At 39.8% G+C, this 27,578-nt stretch overlaps 2 protein-coding genes across 4 annotated transcripts; both read right to left on the reverse strand.

Annotated features, from left to right (window-relative positions):
• Positions 1 to 7,130: 7,130 nt before the first annotated feature.
• On the reverse strand, positions 7,131 to 13,408 carry nansa (N-acetylneuraminic acid synthase a). The gene is made up of 6 exons (XM_039810231.1): positions 13,133 to 13,408; positions 10,236 to 10,451; positions 10,057 to 10,156; positions 9,453 to 9,607; positions 8,315 to 8,581; positions 7,131 to 7,714 (listed from the first exon to the last, which is right to left on the reverse strand). The coding sequence occupies exons 1-6, from the start codon at positions 13,364 to 13,366 to the stop codon at positions 7,505 to 7,507; spliced, it is 1,182 nt and encodes a 393-aa protein (XP_039666165.1). The 5' UTR covers positions 13,367 to 13,408; the 3' UTR covers positions 7,131 to 7,504.
• Positions 13,409 to 16,132: 2,724 nt separating this feature from the next.
• On the reverse strand, positions 16,133 to 27,196 carry clta (clathrin, light chain A). 3 transcript variants are annotated; one of them, XM_039800703.1, is made up of 7 exons: positions 26,907 to 27,196; positions 26,128 to 26,156; positions 23,879 to 23,996; positions 23,197 to 23,308; positions 20,860 to 20,913; positions 18,294 to 18,329; positions 16,133 to 16,771 (listed from the first exon to the last, which is right to left on the reverse strand). In XM_039800703.1, the coding sequence occupies exons 1-7, from the start codon at positions 27,085 to 27,087 to the stop codon at positions 16,600 to 16,602; spliced, it is 702 nt and encodes a 233-aa protein (XP_039656637.1). In that variant the 5' UTR covers positions 27,088 to 27,196; the 3' UTR covers positions 16,133 to 16,599. The 3 variants fall into 3 exon arrangements, with proteins under 3 accessions (XP_039656637.1, XP_039656644.1, XP_039656650.1); XM_039800710.1 differs by lacking the exon at positions 18,294 to 18,329; XM_039800716.1 differs by lacking the exons at positions 18,294 to 18,329; positions 20,860 to 20,913 and having other exon boundaries at positions 26,907 to 27,195.
• Between the last annotated feature and the right edge of the window lie 382 nt (positions 27,197 to 27,578).

A 27,578-nucleotide genomic window follows, 5' to 3' on the forward strand; every position in this document is an offset into this window, starting at 1 on the left:
TATATAAGACTATGTAGATCAAATAGGGTATTCACCTTGCTCTTTATTTCACCAAAGGAATCAAATAAGTCATGTGTACAAATATTTCATAAAATAATGATAATAATATGAAAATATTTTTGTTGAAGTGGAAATTGAAACAAATGTTAATTGAGCAGTGTGTGTGTGTGTGTGTGTGTGTGTGTGTGTGTGTGTGTGTGTGTGTGTTCTCCAAGTCAGGTCAGGCTTTACACAAGAGAACTGTAAGCTTCAGAAGCCACCTGAAGGTGAGTTCAAATGATGTGACGTATGTTACGAAGCATGTGTGTATATATATATATATATACATATATACTTATTTCATTATCTATTTAAAGTTTGGAATTTAACAATAAAGACTTACAGCAAAGTGAATGTAAAGATGAAGATATACCAGTGTGATGTAAAGAAAATAAAGGCATATACCACATCTGTTTGAAACTGCCTATTCCACTTTAATGTTAATTTCTCTGCCTCTTTCTGTTGTTGTTATTGTCTTATTTTTTGCAGTTTTTAAATGTCTTATGTATCCCTGTACAGTGTCCGTAAGTGCCAAGAAAGGCACCTTTAAATAAAATGTATTATTATTATTATTATGACCCTGCTGGGACAAGTCCAGCCAGACCTACCTATCGTTTTTTACCTCCTACTGTTCCTATCCAATTAAACCCGAGCATACTTAATGGGGTGGGCCGCTAACTTTCCCTCACAAGCAAAACGTTGCTCTTGGTGGCAATCGGTCTGTTTCCTCTGTCAGTCAAGCTTTATTACCTTCTGGGAACAGGAGTGAGATTTTTTTTTTAATATTCAGCACAGATGATGATTTCTGTCCAGGTGGTCTTTGGACCCTCTTGGACTATATATATATATATATATATATCCCATAAAAGAAACAAGAGAAAGTACAAACTGTGCCAAAATGACTTTAATAAAAAGCTGTTATGTCCTCTCTACGGTCTACAAATTTCCACAGTATAAAACAACGGCCTGAGCTGACACTTGATTTGATGCAGAGGTGTTTGGCTTTGGTAAGGTTTCTGTATTTGTGCTGTAGCTGCTATATTAAGGGCTATGTAAAGTCCTAAAGTATGTGAAGCTGGGATCAGCAGCTTATTGGCTAAAGCTTTTGCCTGAAATAGCTGCTAAGTTATATATGAGTTAGAGAGACTTTTATCTGTGAGCAGGGACGGCCGAGGTAATCGGTGAGATCTATATAATGAGTCTATGAATAGAAAAGAACAAAAGAATTGACCTTATTAATGCTTAACCCCACCTGTCAGTTACTGTTGCCAAGCCTGTCAAGAACAAATGCAGTTTACAATGATAATAGTCATTTGTGGCAGATTTACCATACGAAATTCATAGTAATATTTGTTGCTTTTGTCCACTTTAGACAGAAGAAGACAAACACAACTATAGCTTGCTAGCTAATTAAGCTAATGTTAGCTTCAATAGTTGTTAGTATGATGTCATGTGTGTGTGTGTGAGACACCAGTTGACTCATATGACATCATGCTAAAACACTGAGGCTAAGCTATATGTCCCAGGCAAAAAAAGTAAGCATACGCACCAGTTGAGGATCCATAAAGAACAACAAACAGCATTGTTCTTGTATTGCATGATAAGGGAAACGTAAGATCAGGCTATTATTTTGTTCTAATATTACCCTGTTTTGCTGCTTGGAAAAGCAACAGGGGTTAGTGTTTTTGTACTGATTGATGCTTTATCGGTCATATTGCTAACAGTATTTTAATATTGACATTATAAAGAAAAGGCTTTGAGAATGTGAACTAACCAATACATTTGGCAAAATTGTCTAAATTGGGCCCCTCATCCACACCAGAACCATCGACATTCGCATGGGCCCCCCTGGGCCTTGGGCCGGGGTCTTCTGTACCCTTCGAACCCCCCCTGACGGCGGCATGCCCTATACTCTGATAGCGGCTCCCACACAGTGGATGTGCTAGTCGTGAACAGGGTCTTTTTTTTTTTTTTTTATGTAACCTCTAGTTTTGCATTGCCAGACCTTCCTCCATCGTGCTGCGGAAGAGGGTCTGGCTAGTCCACACAGCATTCCAGGATGGGAAAACATGGGCAGTGCTAAGTACCGGACAGAGCCACAGTGCCACTGCAAAATAGCCTCAGGAAGGAACATTTTTTGTTGGAACATGTGTACCTTGAAAAGGTTGTTTTAGTCATGCAACAGAAAACTCAATAGTCTAGCTATCTGTCTGGATTTACCCTGCATAGATCTGAGGATAAGTCCTCATAAATCGACCAGAGTTTAAAATCCCAGCACAAAGAAAGCGTAAGGTAAAGGACATCTGGCCGAAAAGAGTGACATCCGGCGGAATTTCCGGCGGCACCGGAGCAATCCCAAAAGTGGAAAGTGGTGGATATAGATCACGTCACCTCTAACCCCACAAAATAATGTGGTTAGCTAATGATATGCTGCGTATGTACAGCTGTACAAGACAAGCGACATCTGTGACAGACAAATCTCTTTTCCATTATATGAAGAGCCACAGGGAGGATGCCAATACTGTTATACTGATATCATAGGAGATACAAAGCATAAACCTACTGTTGAGTATGTATGTTAATATATGATGTGACAAATTCAAACTAATGCAAAGTTGGATGGAGTCACAAAATAGCAAGAATATAAACTACGTACAGCTCACTTTAAAATCATTAAACCCCTAGATAGCCTAAAAGTCCTGACATGGAGATATGAATACTATAGGAATGTATAGATTTGTTTTAATGTTTCAGTACTTGTTGATGTTTTCATTGCTCTTGCTGAATAATAAAACCTCCTGCTGCCTTCATGAAAAACAGTAAATTTGGCATAATCAGTAACATGTTTTGCTTTAAAATGCTTTTGGGCGTTTTCCCTTTCCTTTATTGTGTTATATATCCTTTTTGTGCACGTTATAGGTTTACAAAGTGAAAAAGCCCAACGTCCACGCCAAAGGGACTTACCATCTCCAACAGAAAACACTGTTCACAAACTGCTCCAAACAGCTCTATTGTAGTCCAGCCTTTACTTCCGTGACAGGCGTGCATCACTTTGTAACACACGTTATAATGCTCGCCTAGCTGCTAGCTTGGCCCTCATACTCTGATTCTGACTGGCTAGTTGTCCTTACCTAGCTACTACGCATGTGCGACTCCCAACAAAGATTGAAAAGAAGTGTGTTGCCTCACTCTGTAGCTAAAACAGAGAGCTCAACATACAGTGTGAAAAGAGGAGCTGCAGCAATGTGCTGTACTGCACATAAAGTAAAAAATAAAACCATGTAAACCTATTCTGGTACAACCTCTAAATACAATTATGAACCTGAAAATGAGCATAATATGAGCACTTTAAGGCTTTTTTATGCACTGGGAATTGGATTTGGATAAATTGGTGAAATGAGATACCAAGGGACCACAGCTGACATATAGAATTTGCTGTATTTTTTTTTCTGAGGCAGAGCATCCAACTGAAGTTCAGTGCAGGAGAATCACACCTGTTTCCTCTTATAAACCACAGTTGACACATTTTATATTTTAAGATGTAGCAAGTGTTTCTCCAGCAGCAGCTGGATGTAAACGTCACTTTGTCTGGCTGACTTCTCTCAGTAGTTAATTGAAGTTTTACAGTTAATCTGTGATGCCGATAATGATATCAGTAGCTGAGATGGCTGGTGGAAAGACAACCCCTGCGGCCCATACTACCATGAAACTAGAGGCCTTAAGACTTGACAGACAACTTTCCATAATCTTGGGGAAATACTCTGATCCTCAGACACAGGGAGCAGGATTACTCCCGGCAGTGCAGCCCCTGCAGACAAGAGTGCAGTGTCTTGCTCAGGAGCATGTTTGCGGAGCTGGACAACGGCCGTTCAAGTCACAAAATGTGTTCACTTGATGTGAAGTTTTTCATGCCTTGGATATTATTTAACATTTTACATGTTAATGACAGTTCACTTCAATACTGGCTGGATGGACTTACAAAACTTTCCTATCTGGATTCAGTCAGAGATGGGTTGAAAATTTGGCTTGGGTAAATTGAGTTTTCCTACAGCTCTATCTAGTGGTTCAAGTACAACATTACTAGTATATGTTGCCCAAAAACATTACCAGAAATATTCTGTTTTTCTTTCCATCATGGGCGTCAGTTTGGTTTGAAATGTGCTGGGGACAGAGACGCATTCGGAAGTAGGCTACATTTCCAGAAGTGCTGGGTAGGCCTACAATAAATGACGCTTTTTTTTCCTCTTTCGTGCAGCTCATGTTTTGAAAGACGCTGTCCTGTAGCTTAGAATGAATAAAACCTGGTTTAATGTACATAAACAATGATCAATGATTACCAAATGTCTTTCTAATATTGCTCCTCATAACCACTTAAAACTGTCAAAAAATCGAACCCAAAGTCCAATTATTATGGCCGTTATCTGACATTAAGCGTTTCTGCTTCACATTTTCAGCAGGGCAGCGGAGCGGCTGTGGGTTGACTCCCCACGGTTCTCATAGGCTTTATAAGTCCTAACGTGAAAAAGATTAACATGGTTTAATGTACCTAAACAACATTTTCAGTGGTTATGAGGAGCAAATGAGAGAGAAATTTGGTAATCATTTTAGGTACAAGCTTTTTCCTCGCCATAGGCGCCAAGAAGAAAACGCTAATGTGAGATAAATTATATAATCGTTGGATTTGGGTTAGTTCTTTTGACAGGCTTAATTGTTCATTACAAGATATGGCCATGAGAAATTTGGTAATCATTGATCGTTGTTTAGGTACATTAAACCACGTTAAGTTTTTTCACGTTAAGCAGAATGTCCCGACATGCAGGGTTGTGAACAGGGAAGCGTGCAGCCAGCGCAGCAGCAGAGCAGCTGTGTCTGTGCCTGCCCTGTGGGGATAGAGATTGTTGTGGATTTTTTGGTATCTGTCGCTCAAGAATTATATGTGTTATGGACTTTTTTTTTTTTTACTAAATTGAGCTCGAGGTTTTCATAAAAAGTGGTGGGTACAAAATGACTTATAACGAAATCTGGTAGGTACATACCCAGCGTCCCCATCAAAATCGACGCCTATGCTTTCCATAACATATTACATATAAATCATCATACAAAACATTTTGTGATTCTGGTGTCAAAGTATTTACTCACCCAATGTTTAATTAGCTTTCCTTTCTCATTCTTACCAACGGAGTTTCTAAACTGAGCAGTGTTGTAAAAAGAAAAGTTTTAAAAAGCAGATTTCTTCTTGTTAAATTGGGATTTGGTGAATTACATAGTTGTATCTGAAAACAGTCTAGTCTAAGGACAGCCTAAACCCAAACATTATCCAACATTAACACCTGCAATAACAAACGCCTTACTTTATCTGCTGATGGTGTTTACACCAGATGAGCTGGAAACTCACTCAACTCTGATCCACATCCAGAGCATCAGATGACAGAGGGTTTTATTTTTATTAGGGTGCCTCTGGTGTAAAATGATTTATAGTTTTGAAGGCTTTGAAATGTACAAAAATATGGCTTTAAATTGCAAAATTGCTTTGGGTTGCATCTATGGATTTAAGCTTTATTATAAGTATTTCAGTTTGATTGACCACAATGATGTTACAGGAGCGCTGATTCTTTTTCGGGGTGATTTCACTGAAGTTTGGTTTCAAAACCTAAACATACAACAGGAATAATAGAATGAACAGTTCTCCGTCTAACAATAATGAACCCTGCAAGACTAGAATTAAAGGTTTTGGATCAGTGTCTGATGCACCCTAAAGGTATGAAACCATCAATTTTAGCAGGAATAAATTGCTTATGCAACAATTATTTATTCACTTCCATAAATATACTGAGAATATTTTCATATTTTTCAATGCAGATCTTACCTTACAACATCATTGTGTGTATAGAGCACTTGAGATTCATACTTTAGTTAAAGATCTAAAACATTGTGCACTCACCAAGCAAATGCACACTCAGAAAATATCAGTGTGTATGTTTTGTTTTGTTTTTTTACACAGAAACTTATAACACAAATAACAAACCTACTGTGAGACACGAGAGTACACCTTGATCTGAGCATCAAAGCAATGTTGCAAAGACAAGAAAAAGGTCAAGGAGGGAATTAGGATTTTTAATTTGGAGGCTTCATCTTTTCAGAACATCATCAACAGAGTCTCAACAGATTTTGACATGTTAACATCCGTCACCTTGCAATCGTGATAAGAGGACGTCGTCTGTGCCAGAACAAAAAACGGAAGGAGATGGGTATTATAATGCTCATTTCTTCTTTTGGTTTTGAAAAGCATCTGGCTCCAGTAGTCTTAATTTCGCTTCTCTCAAAGAAGCAGTACAAATACAAACCCTGCCCGATATCACAAACTTAAATTAATGAGCAAGCACAAGTAGAATACAATGACCCTTTGACAAATGGGCTCTGTGATCTCACTGTTGTGTGATGACAGGACTAGTAGCAGCTTCGTGTGTTCAATACTAATTTAATGTCTGTAAACTATAGTGCAAAGTATGTTTAGGTAACAGTAACAACTGGCTTCAGAAAGCCCTGCACAAGAACCGACCACAGAGATGAAACTACTACTGTGCCTCTCGTAAGATAATGGTGGGTTTATCTAGGAGCCGGTTTGCCAAAACGTTAGTGTATTATGTTAAAGCTACATTGTGTAAGAATTTCTCCCATCTAGCGGTGAAATTGTATAGGACAACCAACTGAATATTACTTTCTAGCCCTTCATATTGCGAGCGCGTTTTAACTGCTACGGTGGCCAAACCCGAAATTAGCTCTTAGTATCTCCCTCGTTTACACGCATTTCTAGCCACTCCAAAATTAACTTTGGTCTTGTTGCTTTGCCTGTCGCGTTGTCGTTTTAATTCTCTTTTTCGCTTCCCTGGCGAGTAATCTCCCCCTGGCATTCGTCACGGTGCCACTAGGTGTAAGAGGGCGAAAGGCGGAGGGATCTCCCTCTTTGGCTAATGGATTTTAAAGACGGAGGCGCTACATGGCGGCCGTCATTCAAGCAACTCGCTCGTATGTATTCTGAATGATTCTGAATGGCAGATTCTACGCGTACGAGAATACTTTGATTAGTTGGTGGAAGTAATTACACATGAATGAGTACATATTTGTGAAAGAACAAAGGGTTTTTGCTAAGAATCAACACAAAAAATTACACAATGTAGGTTTACAGTAAGGCAGATTTTAGAAAATTAAAAATCCTTTGGCAAAGAGTTAACTGTTTGAACATCAGCTGCGATATATTCCAATTATCAGACTAATGCACTGTCCAATTATGCAGGTAGTTACTGATCGTTAGTGATCGTCCATGACTTCAATGTCAGAAATCTCAGCAGCACCAAACTAAATTACCATCCCACAAGCTGCTTTTGAATTATCCCCACAGGAATCAATTACATTTCCTCTCAAATTAAGTGCCCTTTTCTACCAATTTTAAATCTGTCTGCCAACCTCAGCACTTCTTCTTCTTGCAGTACGTATCCACCACCTCTGGCAAGACGCTTTCGTCCTCCTCCACGTCCTCCGTCACGGTCTTACCGACCAGCTGGAAGATGTCCTCGGCTGGGACCCCCATGGGCTCGGCCACCTTCACTGTCAACATGTCCTGAGTCAGGACGGTCCCTTTGGCGATCTTGACTTTGGCCACCAAGGACTTACCCAGCTGAAAGAAAAGAAAGAAAGAAAGAAGTGATGAAAACTAATAGCTCTAATGTTTCCTTAGTCTATATCCACGACGTTCCACTTCCTGGATTGCTCCGTTTCCGGATTTCACTCATTTCGGCTGGATATCCATCGCCTTGGGCTTTCTTTGTGTTGGCATTTTAAACTCCGGTCGATTCATGAGGACTATGGTTAACTGCTCCTCAGATCTCTGCAGTGTAAATCCAAACCGCTAGCTAGACTATCTGTCCAATCTGAGGTTTCTTTTGCACGACTAAAACAACTTTTGAACGTACACACGTTCCACCAAAACAAGTTCCTCCCGAGGCTATTTTGCAGTGGCGCCATTGCTCCGTACGGTGCTTAGCGCCGCCCAAGATGATTGTGATTGGTTTAAAGAAATGCCAATAAACCAGAGCATGTTGTTTTTCTCCCATCCTGGAATGCTGTGTGGACTTGCCAGACCCTCCTCCACAGCGCGGTGGAGAAGGTCTGGCAATGTATAATGTTTCCTTAACAGTGAAAATGCCACTTTACTACATCAAAAAAAAAAAAAATACTGTATTTTTGCGAATTTTTTTGTGAAGGGAGGACATCTCACCTTATCATGGCATGGCTTCTCACAAGGTAACATCTTTTTGACGCCGTCCCCGAGCGCCCTCTCCACCAGTCGGATGGAACGGACAAGCTCGGCTAGCTCACTGGGCACCAGCGAGGCTTCGTGGTCACTTCCTTTCCACGTCTTGTCCAAGGTTACATGGCGCTCGATGACCTTTGCCCCCAGAGCTACAGCCGCAACTGAAATATTGATCCCAGACTCGTGGCCGGAATACCCAATGGGAATATCGGGAAATTCCCTCTGGTACTCCTGGTGTTGAAAAGTAGGCGAGTGTTACTCCTAAATCTCTTGCTGAGAAGATGGATGCCACTGTCTAGAGCCAGCCGCCGGTTAGCTTAGCTTAGCATAAAGACTGGAAATGGGGACACAGCTAGCCTGGCTCTGCCCAACAGTACCAAAATCCACCTACTCCCAAAATGTCAAACTTTTACTTTGGTGAGACACTAGGGACATAAACTGTTATAAAAATGTTTGTTTCCTGAGGTGAGAAATAACTATTATTGTGTTACAAAATTACAATAAAATACATTGTGTTTTTTTTTTTTTTTATAGGCATACAATGTTTTGTATTTTACATATCTATCAAGGTAAAATCAATAAACCACCAGCAGCCAGTTAGCTAAGCTAAGCATTAGAGTCTGAAAACGGGTAAACACGGCTCTGCCCAACAGTAACTAAATCTGCCTACCAGCACCTCTAAAGCTCACTAGTTAAAACATTAAGTTATATCTTGTTTGTTTAATCTTAAAAAAAAAACAAAAAAAAACATGATATATACATAGTGGCAGTACATTTATATATACATGCAGACATGAGAGTATATAACACAAGTATGGTGTGATTAAATTATGGACGTTCGAGTAAAGGTCTTAAGAAGAAGGAGAAGATAAGCTTTTAGGTCCTCCTCCTTTGATTTGTTGTATGTATAGAGAGAGGTGCTTTCAATGGAATCTATTGGGTCTAATATCTGGGAAGATAAACAAAAACTTTCATTGATTTTTTACAAATGGAGTGACAATTTGGCAACTCAACTTGGTTGAGAAATCTTTCAAGAACATATTGCTTTGTACCAACCTTTTTAAGACAGGACTAATACATTGTTCTATTCTGTTCTTCTTACCGTCAGCACTTTGAGGTTGACGTCTTCAGCTTCCAGAGGATAGGCGCTGGTGCACTGCAGAATGGCAAAGTTTGGGTTGTGCTCCTTCACGGTCTTGTAGACGCGACGCATCGTCTCCATGCTCTGCATCCCACTGGACACCACCATAGGACGTCCTGACACAGACAAGAGTGCAACAGCCTGGTAAACATTACGCCTAACATGGCCAGAAGGAAACATCTTGACTCTTAAGGAATTCCTGCAGTTCAACATTTAAACTTACTTCATTTCTTCCCCCCTGCCCCCCACACACTTTGTAACTAATTTCTACTGAGACATGACATTTGTGCATTTCCTCTGCTTCTATTGATCTTTTATTGTTTCTACAGAATATTCTATTTGTTTATCTGCAATAGTTCTGAAATGCACTGATAACATTTCAATGCACATGATGATAAACTGACTTTAGCACTTGTTTATTCAACATAAATTGTCTTCTTTTGTGTTATCTCCGTGCCTTTAAATTGCCCCTCTGGGACAAATAAAGTTATTTGAATCAAATTGAATAAAATAAAATACATCTGGCGATTGAAACATTTCCCCAGATGTGACAGTTCACTCTGACCTTTCTTGGCAGTCTTCTCCAGATAGGGGAAGTTATTGGTGTCTCCAGAGCCCACTTTAAAGAAAGGCACATTGAGCTCGTGGAGGAACTCCACTGCCATCTAAAGACAGAACGAGTGATGGTTAAACTCAAACCTGATGAAAACGTCATAAAGCTTTAATCAAAAGTCTCTTTCTTACCTCATCCATCCCAGAGGCAGTGAAGAAGATCCCCACCTCCTCAGCATACTTTTGCAGTTCCCTGTACTGCTCATGGTTGAACTCCAGGTGGCGCTTGTGTTCACCGTAAGTTTTTCCCCAGGAGTGCTTAGAAGTGTAGGGGCGTTCCAAGGCTCTCTTGTTGAATTTGTACTGTAATTCACTCTTCTGGAATTTGGCACAATCAGCACCACAGTCCTGTGAAGGTGGATATAAATAAGGGCATAAAAAGAACATACATGAATAGGAATGATTCATTTTAGGGGTCCTACTGATGAAAGTAACTGATTAAACTGAACTGTAAATTCAAAGGAAGGTATTCTGGAGAGGATTGTGTAATTTGGTACTAATTAGATGGGAAAGTGTTAAATTCCTACACTTGTAATGCAATATTTCAAATGTTATTGTAATGAATTCATAGTGTAACAAAGAGTTTTCACTGGGTGAGCTAAATCTATATTTAAAAAAAAGCAAGAACACCAATCGACATATATGGGGGAAATTTAATGCTGAAAAAATACATGTACTGGGGTTTAAAAGGAGCTCTTTTAAATAAAACGTGCATGTGCAGCAGATGAAGTAACGTTACCCAGATAGCAAACAGTCATTGAAACTATGTTAAATCAACATTGCGTTGTCAACATTAAGTCATTGAAACAACATCAAATTCTGATGTTGATTCAACATCATTTTGCACCCTGTTTTAATATTGAAACAATGTTGAAATCCTGTCCATAGATCAACGGAATTTCAATGGTATTTCAATTATCAGGAATATTGAAACAATGTTGAAATTTCAACTGAACTAAGGATCAACGCTGATTTCAATGGAATTTCAATCATTATTAAGCCATAGAAAAGTATTGCTAGGCATACGAAAATGTAATGCCCTAAATTAAATAACCTATAATGAATATCCTGCTTTATCTACAGCCAGGAAGGTAAAAAGTGATTGAACATTTGAAAGCTTGTATGCCTATAGCCTAGCCTAAAAACACTGACCACACCACACTGTTTAAGGTAAAAACAAATTCATTTTATTAGCCTCTTATTTCATTATTTGTCCTCTTTAGCATAGTTACAGTTCATGGTCCTCTGACGTCTGACTGGTTTGTCGTCCAGTCCATCCTGCCCGGTCTGACGCATAGTGCAGCAACTGTTGCACAGCCTGGGCAAAAGTAAATTGGGTGACGCTGGCTGTCCCCATCTGCTGTGTATGAGCATCTAAAACAGAAAATACAAGCACAATGCAAACAAATTAGCCTTTAAGTTAAACAGAACAACCCATATATACACACTTGGAAACAAATTCACTAGTCCTAGTATTTTTCAATGATCGGATATAAGGCAATTTGTCCAGTGTTGTAGTCTAGCTTATCATGTTTTCCTACATTCAAATCACTTTTCAAAATTGAAGGTTACCTTTTACTTGCTTCAGTCCCTCTGGCAGGTGATCTTCTCTTTTCTTCTCTCCGCCCCCCTGGCATTTTCCTCTCTACAAAACACATTACAACACAATTAGAGCAACAAATACTGTCACATCCTTGCCAAACATCAGTTCAAAATGGATATTTAGGCTAAGGTACGCTAGCTAACGTTAGCTAGCATTAGCTAACATGACCGAATTCTAAAAGTTGTCCTCAGCAAAACCCAAAAGCTATAATGCAACTACAAATGGAAATTCAGTCATATCCAATAATTTCCTTGCCAAACATTTCCAACTTCATCTGTACCATGTTCTAAGACTGTTACTGCTAGCTAACGCTAACGAATGTTAGCTAACGCTAGTTAACGTTTCACGCTAGCTAACATTAGCTGTTTTAAAAGTTGTCTGATGCAGAATCCAAAAGCATAATGGACACTAACCATCATGTTAACGAGTAACAGTATTTGATTTAGCTAGTACAATTCATTCATATCGAACATTACATATTAAGCAAGCTTACCTGATCGTATTCGCCCCAAGAGTCCAGAAATGAGATGTGTCCGGTGCAGTACGTTGGTCTACCACCCGATGATCTCCCGGTCAACCAAAAATCAATGACTTTTCAATCATATTTCCCGGTCAACTATATATCAATGCATTTTCAATCATATTTCCCGGTCAACTATATATCAATGCATTTTCAATCATATTTCCCGGTCAACTATATATCAATGCATTTTCAATCATATTTCCCGGTCAACTATATTTCGATGGCTTTTCAACAACAGGTCGTTTCCCGGTCAACTATAAATCAATGACTTTTCAACACATTGGCAATATCGCCCGATAAACCAAATATCAATGCTTAATCAATCATAAAGATAACTACAGATCAATGTTGTTCCAATGTTGTTGCCATCAACATTAATAACGTCAGGTTTCATCGATATTGTAATGGTGATTCAACATTTATTTTGCATTGAAATTTCAATATCAACCATAATGATGATTCCGATGGAAAATCAATATTTATTCAATGTTGGGTTGCTGTCTGGGTACAGATGGTATATACAGTACGCTAGTATGGCCACTGAATGGCCGTGAATAGACAAGCCGAACTCCATTCACAAATCAGGTAACGTGAATTCAACATTCTACAACATAGATACATCCTTTCTACATAAAATACTTCGGAGCCACTTGCATGGTCCACAAATGAGTCTTCAAACACGCACTAGCTAAGTTTATATTCTATTGAAAGATAGGATTCAGACGAGGACGATGTGGCGACCAAGATATTAAATTGGCACATTTTTATATTGAGTTCTGAGCAGCCTACGTTAGTTCCTGTTGTGTGTCCTGGCTGTTTAAGATAAGAACAACAGAAAAGAATAGGCTACATATTCACATTCAAAAGAAAGCGACACTTGTCAATTATATTAGCTAACGTTACCTTTGCCATTTTGATCATTTTCTTGGCAATCTCAATGTCTCCCTGGTGGTTTTGTCCGATTTCAGCAATGATGAAGCACGGGTGATTTCCTCCGATCATTCTACCGGGACACAGCTCGAACTTTAAAGGCATTTTGGGCACAGAAAAGGAAACGTAAAACCAGTGAAAGTAGTTATTTAGCGGGCGAACTGGACGAGGGGAAAGCGTTAGCTGGACTGTGAAAGACCGATTCATATGATGCACATCCAGGATGTGGGAGGACCTCCGCGTTGTAGTTCAACGTAAAAGCCGGATTTCAAACGAATGCATTATATTTGAATTGCAGATGGAGTGGATGAAGAAAAAAAAAGTATTATAGGCTGCTTAATCAGCTTCTGAAACGTCACACGAATAATGCAAAATGTATAAACATCAAAAGAATAATAACTTGCTTAGTAAGCAGAAACATTGTCGGTGGTTGCTGTGCACATGCAGAAAACAGTAATTGTAATGCCATCGGCGTTATTTTCTCACACCAGGAAAGGCTTTAGCCTGACAAGCCAGTCTGTGAACTCACCATTGGCAGGGCTCAATCCGAGGGGCGGGATAAACGGTTGTCTTTCAAATTCCCTCTGCGCTCATAGCCAACCAGAGCAACGCTAGTTGATATCAGAGCCTGTCTATGGAGAGCCTGTTCACTCCCTATCTCACTCCCTATTAAGCCCCATTGTACCAACCCGGAATTTTCCCGAGAGTGGAAGTTCTACCCTTATTAGAAATTCTCTGTTGATATATTAAACTTTTCCCGTATCCGGTCGGCAAAACTCCGAACACATCTTCCTTTTTTAAGAAGGACTTCTTTTCCAGCTCGCAAGGGAGAGTTTTTTTTTTATTGACAAAAAAAACACCAACATACAAAACTCTCGTTGGGGAAAAGGATATACATACAATACAAATGTTGTCAATGTACAAGAAAGAATTACCTTAAAATACACAAGTCAAAAGCAAAAAGGCCAGAGAAAGTAAAATTAACATTTAGAGCGGCACATAAGGAGAGACTAATCAAAACAGTAAAGCCAACGGAGAGCTGCCATACTGTCTATGACAGGGGTCTTCAACGTTTTTTAAAGGTCCCATGGCATGAAATTTCACTTTATGAGGTTTTTTAACATTAATATGAGTTCCCCCAGCCTGCCTATGGTCCCCAATTGGCTTGAAATGGCGACAGGTGTAAACCGAGCTCTGGGTATCCTGCTCGGCCTTTGAGAAAATGAAAGCTCAGATGAGCGGTTCTGGAATCTTGCCTTTTATGAGGTCATAAGGAGCAAGATTACCTCCCCTTTCTCTGCTTTGCCCGCCCAGAGAATTTGGCCCGCCCATGAGAGAGACATCATGGCTTTCATATGAGAAAAATGGCAGTTGGTCAAGGCCACACCCCCACCCTCCACCTTGCCCCCCCCCCCTCTCCTCCTCAATAGTTACAGACACAGAAATGGCACATCCTAAGGAAAGCTCATTGTGGGACTGGCTCTAGTGGCTGTAATTCTGCACCAAGGCTGAATTTCGGGAAAGAGACTTCAGATACAGTATTAGGGGACCACTAAGGCCTAAATAAAAGCATCCAAAGAGCACCATGTCCTCAGACCTTTAAGCCAAGGAGCCCTTAACTGAAAGAGAGACGGATCAGGGACCCCCTAATACATATATTGTATAAAATGAAGTTGCATATTAATCTGGTCCTACAATAACTTTTAGGGCAGCCTAAAGCATTTATAGATATCTGTTTGCCTAGAATACTAAGCTATTTAAATAGCCTAACAATTGTTGGCATGATTTTATAAATCATGTTTTAATTTTTAACCCTAAAATGTGAAACAAATGTGGCAGTACATGTTCATCCTAAGGATTCACTGTATCTGTGGATGGCAACCTTAGTGACTACATTGCCTATTGGCCAGTAAGCCTACCATCTGTGGGGATTTATATTTGCTAATAATATGTTGAAATCATGTTAAGACTTTTTAATTTTTGAAAAAAACTTTCAAAAATTAACAATAATTTGGAGGCCCCCCTGGAGTGACTCTGAGGACCCCCTATTGAAGTGCCTGTTCTGACAATAGAGCTTTTTAAGGTTTTGTTGGTGTTGTGTAATACTGCATTATCACTAACATCTGGCCTGGTACACCAGTGTGGATGGTAAAATATATTTTTTCAATATCAGATTTCAGTCTCTTCTGGGACATTCATTGTGTTTTAGAAAGGATGGTCTTCACTTTCTGACTTCTAATCAAACACATATTTCACAAAGTTTTCAATCTTAATAAGTGGTGTGTCACATGTTTGGACCATAGACTAATATACAGTCAACGGGTTGGACACAATACTGATCACTTGGAACGGTTCCTGTTGGCAACAGCCTACACTCTGTGGTCCCATCAGTTACTCTCTTAAAGGCCTCACACTTTTAACATTAAATATCCAGTTGAAGAAATGACAGGAAGACAGCTTTTATTCACTTTTTACTGATACTGAAATCAAATGGACAATGAACACGCATGGTCAAGCAACAGCTGGCTAACATCTAGTTCTCTTTAAAACCACAACTGTGTACAGTGACATTAACGTTTTATATACTGTATATATATTGCCTTCTGTATATGTACATAGGTACACGCATAGAGTACATACACACAAACTGTTGAGGTTTAAACACACTTTGTTTAGTTCCTGACTGGAGAGGGGAGAGGCTTTCAAAAGGAAATGCATAGGTTGGAAAATTTAACACAATATGCCACAAACTGGCTCTACACACACACACGGTGCAAAAGTACACACACTGAATTTGGAGTTTTGTCTTAGAGTTTGGTCCTTAAAAAAAAAAAAAAAAGAAAAATTCTGAAGATACTTTCTTTTTTGTAAGGATGGGAAACAAAGAGGTGAATAAAACCATTTAACACCAATCAACCATGGTAGGTCAGAGTTAAAAGTACAGCATGATGGGAATGATATTGTTTGGGGGTCGAAGCAGGTTGTAGTGTAGCTGGAGGCCCAAACAAACATCAGCCCTTCCCTTTTAGTGTCCCAACTCACCACCCTTACACAAGTTTTACACAACACCACAGACCTGGTGTCAATCTAACAGGCCTTGATCTTAGTGTGTAAAACAATGAGGAAGATGAATAACAAGGTGTTGATTGGTCTGAGGAAGATATGCACACAGATGAAAATCTTTGAGGGGGCAAGAAATGGTGAGCTGGTGCTTTAAGGCTATAATCTCTACAGACCTGCCAGGTGGAGATAGATGAGGTCAGGACCACTGGCTATATCCTTCCACTAGGGAGGGAGGGAGGGGCAGGGGGTGGGGCAAACAGATATGCAGAAGGGATGTAAGCCCCTTGTCTTTAGAATAGAGACTGTGGTCATTTGGGTTGGTTGGTGTGTGGTGAGAGAGGATGACATGGAATGACGCCCTGAGCAGCCTTGGCTGCTTAGCGGACTAGCGGGGACTGCTTCAGGGAGATGAGGACGGAGCGCATGCGAGACACGTCTTTGGCTTGCTTGCTGGACTTGGGGTTGAAGTCGCAGAGCCGAGCCACCCGCTCCCACTCCGTGCCAGGGTCATTTTCATCCAGGTCCGAAATCATGGCCTCCTCAGCCGCCCTACACGCAACAGGGAAGAGGACAAGGAAAGGACACGGAATAGAAAACAATCAGTGGAGGAAGAAGCAAGATACAGCAAAGTGTACGTGCAGCTCTGAGGAAGTCCTCTGCTGCTGATCACCAACACACACACAAGTCCGGGTGGAAGACTTAGTCGTGCCTCTGATGATTCATTTGTCAGATATATTAAAATTACATTCACAGGAATACTCCGGAAGAATACTCCTCAAATCTATTACGCATAATTCTTTCTACAGTCTCTTTTTTATGGCTCGGTGGGACTTTGATGGTTCAGCAGAGTCTACCTCAGGGCAGGACAGTCCAATCACCACACAGAAACGGACATCCAACTGTCTTTAGGCCCCCAAAGGGAAACAAGCTACAGCAGTTTCATTATCTGTGGCATGCCCCCAACTCTGCCTACACATTACAGTACAGTCAGCTGTATTTTTGATTCTCCACAACAGTAAAAGGGAGGTACATACAGTATAAAACACAGATGAGAAATCCAAAAAAAACAAACAAACCAAAGCTATTTAATAATAATTGTGATTATTAATTGTACGGTCTGATAAGCATCTTTGGTTGGTTAAAAATGCAGTTCTTTACAGAACTGGGGGAGGGGACTTCGCCCACACTTCAACTTGCCCTGTCGTTGCATATTTACAATGTTCTCTTTCCTCAGCAAGAACCAAGTATAGGGATGATGAGCTCATCTATATACACGTCCTTGATTAAAAAGGAACAACAATGGCAAGTTGTGTTTTTTTTCCCTTTTCTTTTAACCAAGCCAAAAAGAACCGGAAGCACTGCTGGGCCTTAGCCATGCATTGCACTGCGGCTGAAAAGCAGGCTATTTGGAGGTGTGGCAAAGAATGCGTTTACTTAGATTTTTTGTGTTGTAATTGACGAGCCGATCAATTACCGTTTTGTTGGGGACGGCTTTTGTGCATTTAAACAATATTTAAAACAAACAATATTTACACTACAGGGCTTACCACATAACACTTTAAGTGAATTGAAATAACACAAAAGAAAAGACAAAACTTAAATCTGAAAATGGATCAGTGCCACTACCACAAGACATTTGAGATGCAAGCCATTGATTATGGCTAAACAAATGTAAGCCCTCAATCCCACCCATAAACAGTAATAATTCCACTGCCGTAATACTTTTCTAGTTACAAGGATTTATTTTCTATTCCCCATCCAACCTACAAGCACAAACTCAGCTACTAACTACAACACAGTACACAAAGCAAAATGGGGATGAGAAGCCAATGAACATTCACCGTCACAACCAACTACAAATACACAAAAGGGACTAAAAAGGACCACAACATCACATAAGGGACATTATAACAAACTTCTATCTAGGCAGTGGAACCAACTATTGGGAAAGTAAACTGGGTATCTGTGCAACGTATAATTATCTAACACACAACACACACAGAACTGCATCTACCCCCTGTCAAAAATAGAAAGGATTTGGAGGTTCTGGGGTTTCATAATTTTACTTAACTGGTCTAGGCGGTAGCAAGGATGGTTAATGTGTGTGCTTTAAGGTGCATAGGAAAAGAAAACAGGGAGAAACAGTTTCACAAGTCAGAATTTAGAAGAGAGAGAGCGGGGACGAAATGAAAGACAACAAAAATGAGCATAATGCAGATGTTGAAAGCCAGCATGCAAAAGCGACAATTTTTTAAATGTCATTTTTTTTTATATAAAAGTTATAAAATGATTAGTGTGCAGCCTTTGGTTTGGTGAGTGAAAAATAATTTGTACTTTGTGCCAAATATCTGTCGGTTACACACACAAGGACATAATGGCCTGGGGTCTCATTTATAAAACTGTCGATTATTTTCCAAGTAGGGACAAAACACAAGCCCATCATCTTAGTAACATCCTGATCTATAAAATGTTACAAGCAATTTTATCTTGTCTCATCACAAGACACAAAATTCATTTGACTAAAATTTCAGCTCCCACTCTCCAAATCTTAACAGGTATTGTTCAGAGATTGTGTAGAGATGCATAAATTTTTTTTTTTTTATTCCCAACATTTGTGTGGGAAGTGGTAATCACATTATGCAAGTCCATTTGTTCTTACTTAATTATTTTTATTTAGTTATAAATGATGCCCCTGGAGTCCCCCTCAGTCTCACAACAACAATATGAAGGAGGAGGAAGCAGTGTGATTTAGTGTCATTCTACACCAACACTGCTGGGGCTCAATCCCACAATTAAGATAATAATCTGCTGCATTAACTGCATTGAGGTGTGCACATATAAAAAAATAAAATAAACCACTATTGAAAAACACGATGAAAACCCCCTTTCCCTAATCATGAGACAAATGCATTTTAACCAGGGCCATATTAAACATGAGCACATTATTATTAACTTACAAAAACATTGGAAATGTAATGCCAATTTTAAAAAAGGAGAACAGCTCAATGACCAACCTAATGAAAGAACCAAAAATAAAAAGATTTTGAACCAGGGAAAATGTGATACTACTCTCATCAAACAATAGCTTTCAACTTTACATCTCTAAAAAACACTATTTTTTTAATAATAATAATAATAATAATAATAACTAAGGACAGTCAAACACTGCTATGAGTTTGATCTCTCCTCGTCCTTGAAAACCAAAGCTGATAAATAATAATACATTTAACAAAAAAAGTGTTCACCAAAATGCAGTCTTAAGGGCACTCTCAAGTAATTTGGTAGCAAAACCAAAGGCTGCACAGCTCAGCCTATTGGATAGCTAGCTGGGCAAATTAGCATGTCATCGTGCTGGACAGCAGTACTGTAGCTACAGAGCAGCTAACATTCTAGAACATAAACACAGAGCAGTTTGAAGCAGTTGTGTTGCCATGACATGACCAGTGGCGTTATCAATAAAGTCTTTGCTGGGCATTTAATTTAGCTGCAATAAGACGGAGGTGAGAGAGATAGTGAGTGCTGGACTCAATCAGGCAGGTTTAAGAAACCCACATTTTCAACTGTTAAATGCTACCTGGAAATGGACTGAAGAACCAAAATGATGGAAATAAAACTGTATAACCAGATTATAACATATCCTCAACGAGCAAAACAAGCTATCACCTGGAGCTTCTGAATGCTGGAGATAGCTCAAATTAAAATCTGAAAAAAGGAATACAACTTCACACATTGTATTTAAAATGACAGTAACTTCTAGCTCTGTTTCACATGCAGTTTGACAATATCCTATTCTGCACATTGCCCTACACTTTACACAAGTGAGTGGCTAGGGCTGGGGATGTGGGAGGTTAGGGTGAATGCTTAGGAAGTTTGACTTGTTGAGATTCAGAGGAAGGAACCATCACCGAGAACAAGGTCAATTCTGCACACTGTTCGGTCAAATCATATATCTTGTTTCATAAACAACTGCCAAGATTAAAAAAAAAGGAATGTTTAGGCGATGCCACCCAAACAAACACCCAAGTCCAATTATAAATACACAATTGCTTCAAACAAATCTATACGCATGTAGATTAAAAACCTTTTTTTTGGGGGGGGGGGGGATGTTTATAAAAAAGGTGTTAAATAGAAACCAAACACTTTCTGTGAATAGCACATACAATTAATGTAAGCAAGTGTTAATTGTTGGAAATTCATGTCATGTAATTGCAAAATGTTTTGCTGAAATTAAGTTAAATAGTATGGAAGTGAATCATGGATGAGGCGCAGTTAGAAGAACTCATTTGAATGTCATGGATGTCAGAGGAGCGTGGCAGTGTGTGTGTGGTGGCATGCAGTCACTCTTTACTGAAATAGGCATCCACTTAGCAATGGACATGCAGGCATATGGGGTGAACATTATTACTGCAGTTTACATTTGAAAAAGAAAATAAAAAGCTAGATGACACGTGTGACAATTCGAAATGCAAGTAGTTTAAAATGAAAAACTAAAAAAGGTGGAACTAAAACATGGCAACACAAGGTGAGGTAACTAATGATAATGATGTCAATGGCTGGATGCTGGGAGTTGATGACAATGGAGGGCGAAAAAAAGCAAAAAGAAATTATGAGGGAGGATGTTAGTTGGAGCAACATACACATAACCAATGAGCTCAGAGAAGGGCTGCTTGTAGAAGTCTTCATCCAGCACCCTGGACAAACATCCGCCCAAACGAACAGAGCAGCAAGAAGGCAGGAGAGAAGAGAGACAGCGATAAAAGGGAGAAGAGGATGGAAACACAAGCATTATAGGTTACCATACAAGAATAAGATATGGCATAGCATAAAAGGCTCAGGGTTTCGGAACAAACTTCTAAATGCAGAGTCAGGGGGAGGCTGTCAGCCGATTGCGTCCGCCCCCTGAAATCTTTACTTACACGTCAGCATCAGCTCTTAAATCCAGAAGTGAGAGAGTGACTTCAAAAGAAATTCAAATTGTTCCACCTTCTGAACTGATTAGTCAATTAATTGAACCCTCATGATATGTTGTAACTATAGCTAATGAATATAGATAAAACAAATATTTACTGATTACAGCTCATCTAATGTGAGGACTCATTTGCTTATCTTCATATTAATTACACATTTAAAAAAAAAAAAAAAAAAAGTAAATTAGGGCGATATGGATCTGTCTTTTCTATACATTTAATAAACCAAGTGATTAATTGATTAGTTTGGTAAAGAAGAAATATTAATGAAAATAAGTGTTAGTTGCAGCCCTAATTCTCCTACCTTTGTACTGTATGTCAGTTATTTATTTCCGTTATTGATTTTTACAAGACAAAGACCATCCATATGATAAAGACCATGATATCGATACTATCAATTTCCCACCAAACACAGGGTTGCCAGATGAGTAGAGTGTCATTGCTGCAGGTAGTTTATTATTAATAGGGCAGCAGAGCTGCATTACAGCGCAGGAGAAACTGAGACAAAAACTTTGCCAATTCAACTGTGAAACGATACATTACTAAAGCAGTCCGCATGTTTATTTGTCTGATGATTTCTTTTGCACTAGGCAATTCTTAGATTAGATCATTCTTCCCATCTCTAAAAAAGCAGGGAGTCTCTCACACTCTGAAGTTGTGACTGGGTGGAGTTAACCTAAGACAATAATACAAACACAATACAATAGTTGCTTTAGGCATCCCTGACTAAATCCAGTGTACAGTAAGAGCTAACTTTAGCGGTTGAATTAAGGTTAGCCTAACCTTAAGCAGAGGTCTAAAAGATATTGAGTAAAGAGTGCTGTGCTGGGAAACAACATAACTGAACCTGTATGTATATGAGGAGACACACACCACCACACAGAAATATCTGTTGCAGGGCTATTGAAGAGTGAGTGAGAGTGGGAGTTTGTCAAAGCATGAGATGCTACCTTTTCTACTTTATCATCATGTTCTTGGATCATCTACTGTAGCATGTCAGGTTGCCCCCTAAAGAAAAAGGCTTGACTTCACATTATTATGTGTGAACAAATAATCTGCTACCTGAAGCAGGGCTGTACAGTGCGACATAAATGTTGCACCTGCGTCTAGGTTATGTCTATGAATCGATAGATCGATAGATAGAGATAGAGAGAGAGCGTGTGTGACTGTGAGTACTAAGTTAGCAGTAAGGTTATAGCTGTGAATGTAGCAGTACAGTCAGTGTGTACAGTTTGTAGAGAATAAACTCCTCAAGACCCAAGCCAAGTTCCACCTGCTAATTAAAGTGAAGGGGGTTAGCTCAGTCTCATATTCACTTAAGTTGAACCATTTGACCATTAACTTTAAACTTCTTGTTTATCAATTGATGGCTTTTAGCATACCTGGTTTGAGGAGGTGCCGCATACCCCACCATGATTAAATAATATTAAATAAATACAAATATTTCTGTGTATGTCTGTATTTTTTCAGTACTATATTAATTTGAAAGTTCATAGAAAAAGGCTTTTTAAACTCCGCCCAACAGAATTTGAATGGTCTCAAACTACAGTGGATTTACTTGATACTTCTTTACTCCTGCTACAATTTTGTGGCCTGTGCTACAAAAACTTCCAACCTCTATAGCACCAGTGCTACGTGCAAAACAAATTAGCGTACAGCCCTGTGGAGGGTTTGGGCTAGCGAGGGATAGAAACATTGACGTGCTGGGGGAGCAGCACATTGCCTTTCTGGAGCCTTGCTATGGTGGACCCTTTTCTGTTCCTGCTGGAGATCCTACACACTGAGGCAAACCTCAGTATTCGGTTATATGCTCACCTGTGGCTGAATCCAAGACTGCTGCTAATATTTAAGAACCCTTTTTAAATATTCAAAGTTCCTCCATATCATCATCATCATGGCTTTTTTTTTGTCCAGACAAAAAATGCAAATGGGTTCTTATTCATGATAATATGAGCCCTCCCTCACTGTTCCTTATGCCCAGTTTCTACCCCTCTAAGAAGCCAGTACCTGTTGTTGGTTTTGGTTTTCTCCAGCTGCTCGTTCTGCCTGGCATGCCACTCTTCCAGCTCCACCTTGGCTTTCTCCTTCCACTCTGACTCCTGCTTGCGAGAGTTTTCATCTGGGCAGGGAGATTATCGTGGAGAGAAGCGATAAAGAAGTGAAGAATGATATGAATGACAGGGTAGGACACATTTTACACACAACCCCGCTTACTATGAAAAAGGAAATGCTAGGTTTGAATCTCGAGCACTTGGTGTAGATATCGTAATATCAACCTTTGTTTCTCAGACAGCGGTGCTCTGTCCTGTTCCATATAAAAAACACACTGGTCTGTGCTTCTCCCTTTGCCAGACCCTCCTCCAAAGCGGAGGGAAAATGTGCTCTGGTTTAATGGCATTTCTTTAAACCAATCAGAATAGTCATGAGCGGCGCTGAACTCCGCACAGAGCCGCTAGCAAAATAGTCGTGCGAGAGAAAACTCAGAGTGGACAGAGTCTAGCTAGCTGTCTCAATTTACCCTGCAGAGATCGGAGGAGCAATCAACAATAGTCCTCAGATATCCACCAAATTTAAAATTCCAACACAAAGAAAGGGGAAGGAAATGGGAAATGCATGCATCCGGCGGAATTTCCTGCGGCAGCAGAGCAACCCCGGAAGTGGAACGTCAAGGATATAGACTAGTGCTTACCTAGCACCTCCAGCCGTTCGCGTTGCTCTTCCCTCCACTTGCGTAGGCTTTCAGGTTCAGCCTGCAGCCGGTCTGCACTGGAAATTGCTGCATAGGCGTCAGATGGACCATTGCTTTCCTGAAAAACAAAAGGAGGGGATGATATGCTGATGTTATGAGATAATTAAATGACTTCATAAAAAAAACATGTAATCAATGTCATATACGGAGATATGGTGAAGAAATATTCTCATCCTGTATTATTCACCTTTCCAACTATGACCGGAAAGTTCTTGGCCTGATTGCAATATGCATATAGTAGGATTGTTCTTAAAAGGTAGTTGTATACGGTTTGAAAAAGCTTTATTAAAACCACATTTGGCCCACTTTGAGGTTCATCAGCGTAGCTTCTCTCACTGCCAGAAAGAATTCCTGATGCAGCGATGTTGCAATGACAGCACAGGAAAAGGAAGTTGGAGCGAATCTATCAGCCAGATAGTCAAACCTCTGAGGTCAGCACTGAAATCACACTACTAGTGCTAAAAAGGAAACAAGTATTTTCAACACCACCACTTAAATACTACAACTGTCTTTTATTTATATTTTATACAGTGAAAAAGCTGCACAATTGATGCATAAAATGAAGAAAAAACACTGGAGTGAATATCAACATCATTAGCAAGTCAACTAGATTCATCTCATAAATTCAGGTAAAAGGATAAATCTGGTTAATACAACTTTGGTTTTACATTTTGTAGTTTTGGCCCTCATTCTTTTCAGTCATTTTAACGTTTGTCTAAATTGTCGACATTAGGCAACAGTCAGACAACAAACCCCCAGGTTAACAAAACTTTCCAGAAAAGAAAAAGCCCAGACGATCCAATGTAATGTATCCAACAGCGTTTCCCACACAGACTAGTGTGTGCCGAAAATCCGCCGACACAAATTGCTTTCTAATCTGTGGGAAACACTGTCCAATGTAAACATCCATTACAATTTCCAGGCCGACTCCCTGGTTCAACTTCAGCCTACCACACTTGATGTAGTTGTGCGTGCACACCTTTTTTTCTGTGCAATGAGTGTTTATTACCAGCATTTCAGGTCGGCTAACTTTGTTTTACAAATCCAAATAAAGTGGTGTAAATAATGTGGTTTAACTGTTGCCTTGTTTACAACCTGCCCTATCACCTGGCAGCTTGTGTTTCTTCACCCATCTATCGGACTTCTTTTAAGCAATGTTGAGCTCAACGTTACAATTACTGATAGAAATGATGGCTAGGTCTCAGCAACTACTTTGGTGAGTACAATGTTATCATAACTTATAGAAATGACTAGGGTTGGGCATCGTTTGGATTTTAACGATTCTGATTCCAATTCTTCCTTTTCGATTCCGTTTGAAACCAAATCGTCTAAACTGACAGCCAAAATGAAAATAGACCCATGTTGTAATCAACCAGAATTATTCTTTGACAGTTGTGGTATCATTCAAAGCCACTAAAACACTGACAGGCGCCAGGGGGGGCATTTCAGACTGAAAAACTGTGAAGATAGAGAAGAGCTGGACAAAAGCCATATGTAAGATGGGCAAAATTGAGGTGAACTACTGTGGAAGTACCACAAATCTCTAAAACCATTTAACAACGTATTACCCAGATACGCAATCGGCAAAAATGTCGAAACAAACCAAACAGAACAAACCAAAGTGGCAATCCCAAACTTGTATGCAGATGTGAAACATAACGCCTCAACATCACTTAAGTCGGCAGAGAGAGTCACCTAAAAAGTAAACTAAAAGTAACAGCACAAGTCCACATAACACGTATGGGTCTCGGCACCACGCCCTCTGCACTAAAGAAAGTGCTTGTACAAGGTTTTCTGGTCACTCAATACACACTGACTGTAGAGTCTGTAGACTAGAGTTGCACTTTACTGCATTGACTGCTGTAGTGTGTACATGTTAAATAAAAAAAATACATTCATGTAACTGCTGGTTTAGGGTCAATTCTTAATGTAAACCTATACCAGGTTAGGGTTCCTTGTATGGTTTACAGCATTCGTTCTGAGAATCTCTTTAATATCCAAGCAAATTTCGATTTTAAATCAAATCAGAAATTGAAACAAATTGGGACCTTGGGAATCAGAAAATCAGTGGCAATACACAGCCCTACTACAAAATACAGAGAAACAAACACGAGGACAGAATTGGCAGTTTGACAATTTAAGAGCTAAATTGTTGAGAACAAAAACTGTGAAATGTGAAAACGTATTACCACATGAATCTCTCCATTGACAGCGCCATCTGCAAAGATACAGGGAAAATGACTGTTAGAAATCAAGCAGAGAAATTAAACCGCAGACACGATCACATATGTTTAGGAAGAAAACAACAACTCTGACAAGACCTTGGCTAACTGGGAATCTTTTACTATTGCTGAATCCTCAAGATTTGCATAAACACATTTTATAATAGGAGATGTCAGCACTTCTGACCAACTACAATTGCCTAACCACGACGAAGCTACAGCCTCAAGGAAACGAGGCAGTCATGGCCAAAGGTCGTTAAGCTCCATGAATTTCCTCTTTTGCCTGAGTTTAGCTGACAAATACGCGCTGCCAGCAAGTAACGTTACTCAAGCTCAATATGAAGCAATGAATGACACGGCCAAGAACGTTAGAGATGATGTTATCAGACCGCTTCATTCATTTTAGAAACGCTTGGATCGTCACGTGACAAACAAATAATCATTCCAAGTTTTCCGTTTTCGTGCTCGTTTGTCACATAGGTTTGTCAATTTTACATAGCGTGGACAGTCACGTTAACGTTAATGCCAGCTAAACCCACTTGGCTAATTTGCTAGCTAAGCTAACATTAGCAAGCTGACCAAAAGAGCATCAACTTCAGTGTCCATTTAGCTAGGACGAAATTAGGATTTAACGAAAGTTTAAGTTTGACACAATACCCTACGCTTAAAGCTAACGTTAACTAGACAGACAGTGTTAACGATGGACGGAGGGAAACTGCCTCTGCTTGAGCACAACAGTCAGTCACCGTTGGAGGAGTCTACCAGCGACGAAGGGACCTCTCCGCTGTCCAGGATGCTGAAGCCTTCGTCGTTTTCAATCCCCGCGATTTCGCTCTCCTGCTGGGCCAAGAACGCGGCAGCGGGGTCCTCTTCCGAGCCTACACCGTTTCCAGCCGCGGGCGCGTTCAGCATGTCAAAATCATCCATGTTGTGAGTACTTGTTGGAGGATAAATATCAGTAACGGTGGGCAGGTGTAGCGGTTGACCGAAACCGACTAGCTAGCTCAACGGGAAGAAGGACGACAATAAAAAGCTTGTGAAGCGGAAACGGACGAATAACCAATCACAAACCAGGATAAGTGATTGATAGTAGAAATCACCAATCACAAAACAGCTGCCTCAAAATGGAACCAATCAAATCTATAAACGCTCCTGCGTATGGGTCCCATGACCTGCTATGTGTCAGAGCCATAGACAGTATATAAGAAGTCAGAGCAGTGAGCTACATACTAGATAACATGATCACTTTAGTGTCAGGCCGTATTGATTGTTTTTTTCTCAAATAAGTTTTTTTTTCAGGGCTCAGTTATACTATTTTAAGGTAGAATTAAGAAGGGTTTTCTTAATTTTGGTCTTAGCAGATCATAGAACATGCCTTCTGTCAAAAGCACCCTGGCAACATTTGTGGTGTCCTGCCC

The sequence above is a fragment of the Perca fluviatilis genome, chromosome 1 (assembly GCF_010015445.1).
Source record: "Perca fluviatilis chromosome 1, GENO_Pfluv_1.0, whole genome shotgun sequence".
Taxonomy (NCBI): domain Eukaryota; kingdom Metazoa; phylum Chordata; class Actinopteri; order Perciformes; family Percidae; genus Perca; species Perca fluviatilis.

Excerpts from the sequence above, each read along its gene's own strand:
- clta (XM_039800703.1), bottom strand. The coding sequence starts at position 27,087 with ATGGATGATTTTGACATGCTGAACGCGCCCGCGGCTGGAAACGGTGTA. Across the intron at positions 23,309-23,878 it reads CGAACGGCTGGAGGTGCTAG|ATGAAAACTCTCGCAAGCAG; the intron begins GTAAGCACTAGT and ends CTCCCTGCCCAG. Across the intron at positions 20,914-23,196 it reads AAAACCAAAACCAACAACAG|GGTGCTGGATGAAGACTTCT; the intron begins GTACTGGCTTCT and ends ATGTTTGTCCAG.
- nansa (XM_039810231.1), bottom strand. The coding sequence starts at position 13,366 with ATGAATCGGTCTTTCACAGTCCAGCTAACGCTTTCCCCTCGTCCAGTT. Across the intron at positions 9,608-10,056 it reads GGAGAAGACTGCCAAGAAAG|GACGTCCTATGGTGGTGTCC; the intron begins GTCAGAGTGAAC and ends TGTCTGTGTCAG. Across the intron at positions 8,582-9,452 it reads TCAACCTCAAAGTGCTGACG|GAGTACCAGAGGGAATTTCC; the intron begins GTAAGAAGAACA and ends TTTCAACACCAG.